This window comes from Nicotiana sylvestris, chromosome 1, assembly GCF_000393655.2.
Source record: "Nicotiana sylvestris chromosome 1, ASM39365v2, whole genome shotgun sequence".
NCBI lineage: Eukaryota > Viridiplantae > Streptophyta > Magnoliopsida > Solanales > Solanaceae > Nicotiana > Nicotiana sylvestris.
The window spans coordinates 100,115,713-100,126,854 of NC_091057.1; the positions used below are offsets into that span (position 1 = coordinate 100,115,713).

An 11,142-nucleotide genomic window follows, 5' to 3' on the forward strand; every position below is an offset into this window, starting at 1 on the left:
CTGACAGCACATGCTGTCAAATTTGCTTTGATTCAATAAGGAATTACAATGCACATGTTGTCCAAGATGTAAAATGAGTGAACATGCCATCAATTCAAACTAAACTCTGAAATCTATATTATACTGCAGCTATAAACCAATCCTTAAATGGCTTCTGATTTAACTTAAAAGGCTAACACACAATATAGTCAATTCTCAACTGATTCGAGTAAACTTAAACCAACAGGGGTCAAATTTCGTGCTGATAACGTGTTATAAAATAAAGACTATAAAGTAAAGACAAGTATAGAGAGAAACTGATATATTATTCGAATTCAAACAGATGTACATAATGAACTGAAATCTCGTCTATTTATAGAAGAAAGGAAGCTGCTGTGTAAGCTGCTACGCAAGCTGCTGTGTAAGCTGCTACTACAAGCTGCTGTGTAAGCTGCTACGCAAGCTGCTACTGCAAGTTGCTGTGTAAGCTGCTACTGCAAGTTGCTGTGTAAGCTGTTACTATACCTGATATGGATACTCTTCTACTGAGAGCAATGTTTATCTATAACGGAGTACTGAATGTATAAGCTTATTATACCCGGTATGAATAATCTTCTACCGAGGGTAATGTTTATCCAGAATCGGGTACCGAAGTGATAAGCTTCTTCAGGAAGCTTATTTTCAATAGAATACTAAATGGATAAACATATTTACGGTGGAGTCCCATATGGATAAGCTTCTACAGGAAGATTATTTATAACGAAATACTAAATGAACATCCATAATATAATATATTTATAACAAGTATTTAATTATGGTGAATTTAATGAGAAAGATCAATTCTCCCATTGAGGCAATCGAAGAATTCAATGCCGTGCAATTGAAAGATTAAGCTGAAAGCCAATATTATTAAAGAAGAAAAAGAGATTAACAAAAAGTAAGAGATGACGCGACAATATGGAAGCTAATTAATCACCTATATTATAGAGGGGAATGGATCGCCGCCAAGTCTTGCTCCGCCCACAAGAAACGTCAAACGGCCCATACAAATTTATTTTTAACTCCTCTGCCAGCTGATGCCTTTTGGGCGGTGGGCGCCGAACGCAACAAAGCAAAGCCAGCACCCTGTCAACATTATTACGCCCTCCGCGCACGTTAGCCTCCCCCGCACCCCCACCCACCTTTAGCGGTGGCCTCTCCCCCCTCTTTCTAGATCTCCACATCAGCCGCAACCCCCCCTTTTAACCTAACTTATCACCTTTCTTTCATTATGCCTCCGCTTTCCTCCGCCTCCCACCACCCATCACCAACATCTAATACATCTCAACACATAAATTATTTCCCACATCATTACAAATTTCTAATTGATCTCAATACATAAGTAATTCTGTGTGTTAGGGTTATCTCAACAATGGCGACTCTATCTTCATCAACGCAAGATTTCTCAAACTCCCAATCAGAACTACCCTCAGCCAACGTCACGGTGGCGGTTTCATCGCGCCGTCTTCCGCCGCCGTGCTGGTCCCACGATGAGACGATAGCCCTAATTGATGCTTATAGAGACAAGTGGTATTCTCTAAGCCGGGGAAATCTCCGGGCTAATCACTGGCAGGAAGTAGCTGACGATGTTGCTGCTAGATGCCCTGGTGTTGATCCGCCAAAGACGGCCGTGCAGTGCCGTCACAAGATGGAGAAGCTTCGGAAACGTTACCGTACTGAAATTCAACGCGCTGCTCCTTACGGCGGCGTTCGATCCCACCGTTATTGCTCTGCTTGGGTCCTTTTCAAGCGTATGGATACAATGGAAAGGGGTCCTAATGCTCTTTCTAGTGATGAAGAAGCTGATGAGGATGTTGAAGATTACCGTCAGAACAGTGTTAAACTCATAGGAGATTTGTATGGTAACAACAATGTGAACACTAATAATAATCGGAGTAGTAGTAGTTTTCAAGGGGTTGTGAGTAATGGAGGAGGTGGATTCCGTATCCGGATACCGGGGATGCCCGTAACAGCTCCGCCAATGGCGAAACCATATAGTAGAATTGAGGATTCTGGAGTTGAAAACCCTAGTAATTTTGGGCCCAATAATTTTGGGCCTGGAAAGATGTTTAGGGGGCATGGGTTTGTGAAGAAGGCTGATATGGGGAAAAGGGTTGCTGGTGAAGGAGTGGGCCCAGTGAGGGAGAAGAAAAAGGAGGACCCGATGGGGGAGATGGTGGTGGCAATAAAGATGTTAGGGGATGGATTTGTGAGAATGGAGAGGATGAAGATGGACATGGCAAGAGAGTTGGAAGAGATGAGAATGGAAATGGAAATGAAAAGAACTCAGATGATACTTGAATCGCAGCAGAGGATTGTGGAAGCTTTTGCGCAGGCATTATCAGAGAAGAATCATAAGAAGCCTAAGAGAATGCCAACTCATGAATGCTAAAGTTGCCTTTTTTGGGTGAATTTTTTGCAGCATTGAATTGCAGAATGCATACTCGGGCGATGTATGGGTGAAGCTAATTTTGCATAATTTGTGAGCTGGAATATCCCTTTCCCTTCCTCTTGGTATTTACTATTCACTTGAGTAGCAGAAAAATGTAGAATTGGTTAGAGCAGGACCTTATTACTTATTAGTTCATTGGTATAGCAACTTTTGTTATGATTTTGTTCTAGCATTGCCTGATACTTGTTGCAGTAATTATCTAACTTGGTGCGTTTAGAGCAGAGTTTCTGACATTGGAACCGTTAGTAGTTTGTAGTGCCTGTTTAACATGGTTAATGGCTATTATGCTGCTGCTATTCAAATGCTATACCCCAGTGCTTGAAACGCTATTGCACATTCAGGATTTTTTGTTTTGTTTTGCGCTAAAGTTATGGTAGCTTGTTCTGCTCCTAATGGGAAAAGCTATGGTTTTTCTTAGTAAGGCAAATGTGAAATGCTATGTTCTGGTGTTAGAAAAACAATTATAATGTTAGCATATCGTGGTTGCATGCTGACAGTTCAAAGAGAACAGGTATTCATTCCAAAAGTGACAAACTGTTAGCCATTTACTTGTGCTGAAACATTAATGCGATTAAAACTTACTCTTTGATGATCTCTGGCTTGTCACGAGAGTGATCCCAGACCTGCCTGTTCTATGTTCTATTTCTGAATGCATTCTCTGCATATCATTACACAGCCATTACATCTGTATTCTGTATCAAGCAGTACCGGAGCACTATCTAAATGCCTTGGCTGAACAATGTTACACAAACCTCGCAACGGTAAGAAACAAGACTAATGGGCAACATTCTCTTATTTTCTATACATTATTAGGTTACAAGATACAAGAGTTTGGGTCCCAAATTATTTTTGATATGTTAGTATTTGAATGCTATAAGTAACATTGTTAAATATAGGGATTCGTGGGTCTGTTTCAGAGAAGAGTCACTTTTTTTTCAGACTCTTGTTGTTTCAGGAAGTAGAAATTTGGATCTCTTCATGAAATGTGAATTGCCTTGTGATCTGTTGCAGTTCATTTAGGATAACTGAGATCAAACATGCCCCCACTCCCTCTTAGTTTCTCCCTTAACTTTTCAGGGGGTATGAACATGATAGGTGTTGAAACCAATTATTGAAGGTTATTGACATGGAAGTCACATAAGCTTGTTTTCAAGTGTCTAGAAAAGGGTGTCTTTTGGATAACTTCTTTTATAATCGGTAGTTTTTTGGAGAACATTTTTTGGTAAGGACAATAGGCACTGCCAGTGCCAGTAGGTTTGTTGGTTCTGTTTTGCTGTGATGTGTAATTTGTTTAACGTTAATACTGCATCGTAGTCTTGCTTTCCTTCGGTAGTAAAACAGGGAATGTCGTTACTTCGCCAACGACAATATTATACATGATAATTACCTTTATTAACGACCCGTTATGAATACTTATGTTCTGTTTTGCTGTCTTTTCTTCATGACTTGTCTTTGAGTAGAGAGAATCTTGGACTTGGTATGGTCATGATTGGCCGGTTGGTTCCCTGCTTGAGTGGATACCAACTGGTTGTAAGTGTTCAACGTGTCATACGACTCCTGAATGAAGAGTATATTTCCCAGGCAAGCAAGATTTGGAGCATAACTATGCTTCGGAGACAGACTACTCTGTAGAATTAATTATACAGGAACTGGAATTTGGTGAAGAACTTGGGAACTATAAGTTGAACTGGCTCTCTTTAAAGTAAGGTTAATTTGTTTTGGTGACTCTATGTATGGTTTATAGAAGCAGAAGCGGGAAGAAAGATTTAACTTTTCATTTTCTTTACCGCATGAACCATGCATGATCATCTGCTTCTGGATAAGAGAAGCATACAGCTTCAAATCCAGCATCCATGTTACAATCACTGTCCATAATATGGGAGCTTCCGAAAGATGAAGTAACTTTCTTTTCGTGTACGTGTGGACTGTGGTCCCTTTTGTCCGCCCATGGAAGTGACAAATATAATAAAGATAAATACATTAAAAAAGTTACTCGATGACTAGATAAGTACCTTTAATTTAATCGAGAATTTCTTCATTAAAATTCAAACAATATTATTGAGAACAATAGAATAAAATTTAAAATAAAAATTATATCAAGAGTAATAAAATATATCTCTTCTATTATATTACAAAAATAAAGTAGCAGAGAAAAATATTAAATAGAGTAATATGCTAATAAAAATTTCTATTAACAATGTAATAATACTAAATATTGGATGATATAATAAAAAAAATACAAAACAAAAAGTTATTCGGCATAAGTTTCTTTAGTTTAATAGAGATTTTATTCATTAAAATTTAGATAATATTATTAAAAACAATAGAATAAAATTCAAGAAAAAATATTTCAACGGTAGTAAATTATATATCTTTTCTTATATAATAAAAAGAAAGCGAGTAAACAAAAATAGGAAACAAAGTAATATACTAATAAAAATTTCTATTAACAGTGTAATAATATTAAACAATGGATAATGTAATAAAGAAAAATATAGAACAAAAAAGTTATTCGTGACTGTATAAGTACCTTTAATTTAATAGTGATTTATTATTGAGTATATTGTATTGACAAATAAGATGACAATTGAAATTTATTAAAGCAATACGGTCTAATAGGATCAAACAAGTCCCGATCATAATTTAATTTAATTAATATTTTTTTAATATTGACCGCATCGCGCAGGTACGACTACTAGTAAGCTAGAATAAAGTTTTTTTCCTTAACTCTAACTCCCACGACTCACCATTGAGGTAACTTAGCTGAAAAATATGCAGCTGTTGAAATGCCTATCAGCAAGCTAATAGCCCAAATATCTAGACATATTAAGATTATCAAACTAGTCTTTGTGACATGTTACAATCTTAATACTTGCTCTTTGCAGTAATGTATTTTGCTGCCTTTTAGCACCTTGAGGGTTCAACAACTTTCTTTTTTATGGTACGGTTTCGACATCCTCTCCCTTTACCTCATGACAGGTACAGTGTGCAGTATTGACGAAGATACTTCAGATTCAATTCTGCAGATGAAAGGACCATATCTTTCTCTCTCTCTATTATCTTAAATAATGCAGATCCATATTAAACTTTTGGCTACTGAACATTGCACCTTGCATTGTGTGCTCTCTTGTTCATTGTCTTCTTTATTGTTTTACAGCTCCTTATATCCGTGGGGTATTATCACTTGTAGCGCCATAATCTATTTACATTCAGTAGACGAAAATCTGTATAAAATATATATTCTTCGGCTATTATATTGAGAGCAACTATACAGTGTCGTTTTCCCTATATCCATTGGCATAAGAAGATATTACCATCTCAATTACTATTTTTCGCACGACTATCGACTCCTGTTCTTTGAACCTCCTTTGTTGTTACACCATAAATAATTTATCAATGCCAATATCAATTATCCGAAGGGGAGTTTTGGCGTAACTGGTAAAGTTGTTGCCCTGTGACCAGGAAGTCACGGGTTCGAGCCATGGAAACAGCCTTTTGAAAAAATACAGGGTAAGACTGCGTACAATAGACCTTTGTGGTCCGGCCCTCCCCCGGAGCTTAGTGCACCGGACTGCCTTTTAATATCAATTATCTGTTTCTCTTTAACGCTGGGGCGGACCCGTGGTTTAAACTTTATTAGTGCAATTTTTAATGTTCTTTGTAACTTTTGCACGTTAAAATTAACGACTGTAAAGTAAATAAACTGAAGAGAAGTAGAGAGAGAGGTTGATATATTATTCAACTTTTCAAACTGATGTACATAATTAACTGAAATCTCCTTTATTTATAGAAGAAAGGAAGTTGTTGTGTAAGCTACTTGTAAGCTGTTTGTAAGCTGCTACTGCAAGCTGTTGTGTAAGCTGCTTGTAAGTTGCTTGTAAGCTGCTACTGTACCAGATATAGATAATTTTCTACCGAGGGTAATATTTATCCATAACGGAGCACCGAAATGATAAACTTTTTCAGGAGGCTTATTTTCGATAGAGTACCAAATAGATAAACATATTTACGGCGGAGTCCCATATGGATAAGCTTCTTTAGGAAGCTTATTTACAACGGAGTACTAAATGAACATCCATAATATAATATACATTTATAACACTCCCCCTTGGATGTTCATTAAAAGATAATGTGCCTCATTAAAACCTTATTAGGAAAATTCTCGTGGGACAAAATCCTAGTGAAGGAAAAATAGTACACATATTTAGTAATACGCATTGCTAGGTGCCTCATTAAAAACCTTATAAAAAATCCCGTGGAAAAAAATCTTAGTAAGGAAAAAAGAGTGCATCGCGTATTTTACCCCCCTGATGAGAACCTTGTTTCAAATATTTGAGTCTCCGCATTCCAATTATGTATATCATCTTCTCAAAAGTTGAATTTGTAGAGAATATTATCCACCATTATTTCAGATCGATTTAAATTAATCTCACTAAACCAAGAAGCTGTTGCAAGACATTTCATTATGTTGCTTGCAACCTACCCGCATCAGCTGCTTGTAGATAAACTTTAATGAAGTACTAAATGGATAATCTTCTTCAGGAAGATTATCTACAACAGAGTAATAAATGGACATCCACAATAATATTTTCATAACACTCCCCTTGGGTGTTATTGTGAGCACGTGATTTTTGCCCTATATGAATTACTCCCATAAATTCAAAACAAAATAATTTCTTTCAGTGTTTGCAATTTTGTGGATTTTCGTGGCATTTTCTGTTAATTGTTTGCATTTTTGTTGTGCATTTTAATTAGTGAAAAATACAAACAAAAAATATGTTGCATTTAGGATTTAATTCTACATTTTAGGATTAATTAACAAATTATTTGTTTTATAAAAATGGGAAAAATCACAAAAAAAAGTTTATTTTGTCCTTTTTAATTTTAATCTCAATTTTCGGTAATTTTTCCTTGAATTTGGTTTTTAATTAGTTGTAGTAATTATTATTTAGAGTTAGTTAATTTAGTTTGATAGGATAATTTGGTTTGGGATTTAGTTTAGGTTTTATTTTTATTTTTTTTTAATTTTGGAAAAAAGAAGAAGAAGAAAATTTGAAATTGAGAAAAAGAGAAAAGGGTTGTGAATTGGTCTTATCAATTGAATTTCCCCCAGGCCCAAACATTTCCCCCAAAACCCGGCCCAAAACCTGCCCCTAATGCCCGGTCCCCCAAACCTAAATGACGTCGTTCCGTGAAAGAAAGATCTGGGCCGTCGAGTTGTTCTAATCCAACGACGGGGAAGTGGAGAGGGCTTAATATTTGAGTGTCCTAATCTCACTACCCCCCGAACCCCATCTCTCATCTCCCTCACTCCTCTCACAGACCACCCTAAGAAACCCTAGAGCCGCCCTCATATTCCCGTCGCTTTAGCCCGGCGGCGCTACCTCTGTTCACTGCCAGAATAACACCCCATGACCACCAAGCCCCCCTCATTCCAAATCTCTGATTGGTTTCCCTCAAATCATACCCCAGCTCGTCGAATCTTGAATCTAGTTCAAGCCCTAAAATTCCAAACCAACTCAAATTCAAGATCTCAGTGGAATTTGGGTCTAGTTTGACGTTATTCATATGTTCTTGACAAGAACACATGATTAATGTCAAACATGACAAGGAAATTCTGAAGATTCGAAGTTCTCGCATTTCTTACGGGCCGGGTTATTTATTTTCAACTTCTGAGTTTGATTTTCATGTGAGTTCTTTACCATCTTCCTATGTTCCTTTTGTGCATGTTTTGATTTTTATTTCTCTTTTCTTCTTTGTTTCTCCGATATTCCAATTCTTTTGCATGTTTTTCGTCTTAAGTTAATTAGTGTTTCTGAAAGATTAGTTTAATTGATTTGCCTGTGCTACTTGGGCCCCTGAAGTTTTTAGGACAAAGAGTCTGTGACTCGGTTTAGTCCCCTTCCCCCTTGTATTGTTTTTTTTTCTTTTCTTTCTCTCTTTCTTCGAGTTCTTTTGTGAAACCTCGAGTCAAATTGGGATAAAAAAGAAGGTCTAGCCCATGATTGATAGACTCAGACCCACTAAATGAACCTGGGTCAACTTGGCCTTTGTTTTGGCCAGGTTGTCTGAAGTAAAAACAGGAAGCTTAGGGGGTAAATTGGGGAATATAGGTAGGGAAATCTTATATAACTGAACTAGGAAGCTTCCTAGAAGCTGGGGTGGGGGCTATTTTGAAATTCTGAGGTTAACACTAGGGATTTCTAAGCTAAAATGAAAATTTCAGAAGGTTTTAAGTGCAACTTTGAACTCTTTGAGGCTTCCCTAGTGCCTTACTTATAAAGGCATCCTAACTTGACTCTAAAAAAAAAAGATAGAAAAATACAGAAAATCAGAGTCGATTGAAAATCAAAGAAAACATTGTTCCATTGAATTCCCAGTTTTGGTCTTAGAAAATTTTCAAATACTGAAACATTTTCTGACTCTCTGAGATAAAAATGGTTTAAATCTGGTTTTTGAAAGTTCTGGGTTGAGTTCTATTGCCTGGTTACTGTTCCATAGGATTGTAAATCAATTTTTCTGGTTTTATTTGCTGAAATTGGCCTGTGTTGTTGCTGTTGTCGATTTCTGCTGTTTCTGTTCTGATTTCAACTCAGTTTCTCCTTTTGTTTTGCTGCTTGTTACCAGGTATCTTCCAAACCATTGTCAACAAGTGATTAAGAACATGTACTTCGAGCTGAAGCCTTACTAAATACAAGTTGTTGAATTTCCTTTCATTGGCTTCTTCTATGTCTTTAAATGTTCTGCAATAGACTCTGTATTATGCATGGTAGCTCGATTATCTTATGTCATTGGTATACTGTAAAAATGAACCTGTGCTCTTTAAGAGTTTGGAGTGTTGATTATTTTTCTTCTTTTGATTCAAGTGAATGGTGCTAATTTCCTAGATTTCGTTACTGTCAATATTGAGAAAGAGTTAAGTGAGTTTAAGTTCAAGTTTGTTTGCGAATTTAGCTTAGAATTGAATTCAAACATGAATATTTGGGTAGCTGAAGCCGAGCATGTGTTTTTAGTAGCCTTTGAAACTGCTTTGTGTCCCAATTACTATGTAGGGATGAGGGTTAACAGGTTTATTGTTGTTGCAAATGGTAGTTTGTTGATTGGAATAGACTCGATATCGAGTCTTGATCTTCAGCCTTGATTTTACAAGGTTTGAGTTCACTAAGCCTTGGATTCTGGGCTACGTGCAAAGAAGAACAATGTCCCAGTGCTATCTGGGTTTATGTTTTGAGCCCAACAATGTGTTTAATTGTTGTTGCTGGATTCACTTTTCTACAACAGATTTGGGCTGAATTGTGAGAAATTAGCATCCAGAATTCTGTCTAATCAGTTCATGTCCATATAGTTAAAATCCAAGAGTAAGAAAAAATGTTACTTCAAGCTTTGTTTCAGATAGTTTCGATTGATTTGGGATTAATTAACTTTTGTACCAAATTGTTTGATCCCCATGATTGGGCCTAACATTAGCCCAATTGAATGAAAGGTTCCAAGTAACTTAGAATGCCCTTTCGCCCGTCTATTCTCTAGGGCAGGATTCGATCTGTGAGCCCAATTTTCTTCGTAGTGGCATTTGCGCAAACAAAGGTTCCGAATTATATTTTGTTGAAGTTAATTAAGCTCTCCTTGATTTGAGGCGCGCCATATTAGATAATGTAAATAGTTTATGGCCCTCATGAGTTAGTTTAGAAACCTTTTGGGGCTAGAATAAATCGGGGATTGCCATGCCAAACAAAATCTCAAAATGTGTGGCCCTCGATTAATTAACTTTAATCCTCTAGAAATCGAGGCATGCCATTTAGCAAACTTTTCATGGCCCTCGCAAAGTTGCAAACGCGTAGTCGCTTTAGGCGCGTTATTCTAATAATTACTTTCCTAAACACGGGTGCGCATTTATGTGACCCAAATCCAAATCTTAAAACGTTGACTAAAATGTGTTTAGGATTGCGGGTGCATTTCATGTGGCGTAATCCAAAGGCACGTTTTAAACGACGTTCAATATTCTTTAAAATTAATTAAAAGCGGTTAAAAGTTAAAATTTGCACATAGGTTCATAATTGTTTAAAATCAGATAGTTAATCCAAATATGACAGTTGAGCGACCGTGCTAGAACCACGGAACTCGGGAATTCTTAACACCTTCTCCCGGGTTAACAGAATTCCTTAGCCGGATTTTTGGTTCGCGAACTGTATTACAGAGTCAACCTTTCCTCGATTCGGGATTTTAAACCGGTGACTTGGGATACCATAAATCTCCCAAGTGACGACTTTGAATCTTTTAATAATATGATCCCGTTTCGATTGTCCTTTAATTGAAAAACTCCTTTACACCCTTCCGGGAGTGTAGGTAAAAAAGGAGGTGTGACAGCTCTGGTGACTCTGCTCCAGAATCTCTGGTTCAGGGTTCAGAATTCGAGCTTAGATGAATGTTGTATTTGGTTTTATCCATTTTCTTATTTTATTACATGTTTTGGGCCTAATGTGCTGAATGTTGCTTTTACCGCTTTGATATTATTTGAACTGTATATAAACTACTACGAAACCCTTCTCTTCTCATCTTCGGGGATGTGCTCGCTGGTCGAGACTCCCTATTTTGTTAGTGTCATACCTTGAAATAAGAAAGAGGCTCAGACAAGTTACTAAGCCGGATGGCCTTTTGGTTCCCGGTACGTAGCC

General features: G+C 37.1%; 1 protein-coding gene across 1 annotated transcript; it reads left to right on the top strand.

The window, feature by feature from the left end:
• The first annotated feature begins 980 nt into the window (after positions 1 to 980).
• On the top strand, positions 981 to 2,701 carry LOC104225672 (trihelix transcription factor ENAP1). The gene has a single exon (XM_009777524.2). The coding sequence runs from the start codon at positions 1,391 to 1,393 to the stop codon at positions 2,408 to 2,410; it is 1,020 nt and encodes a 339-aa protein (XP_009775826.1). The 5' UTR covers positions 981 to 1,390; the 3' UTR covers positions 2,411 to 2,701.
• The last annotated feature ends 8,441 nt before the right edge of the window (positions 2,702 to 11,142 follow it).

Coding starts and splice junctions, on each gene's coding strand:
- LOC104225672 (XM_009777524.2), top strand. CDS start 1,391: ATGGCGACTCTATCTTCATCAACGCAAGATTTCTCAAACTCCCAATCA.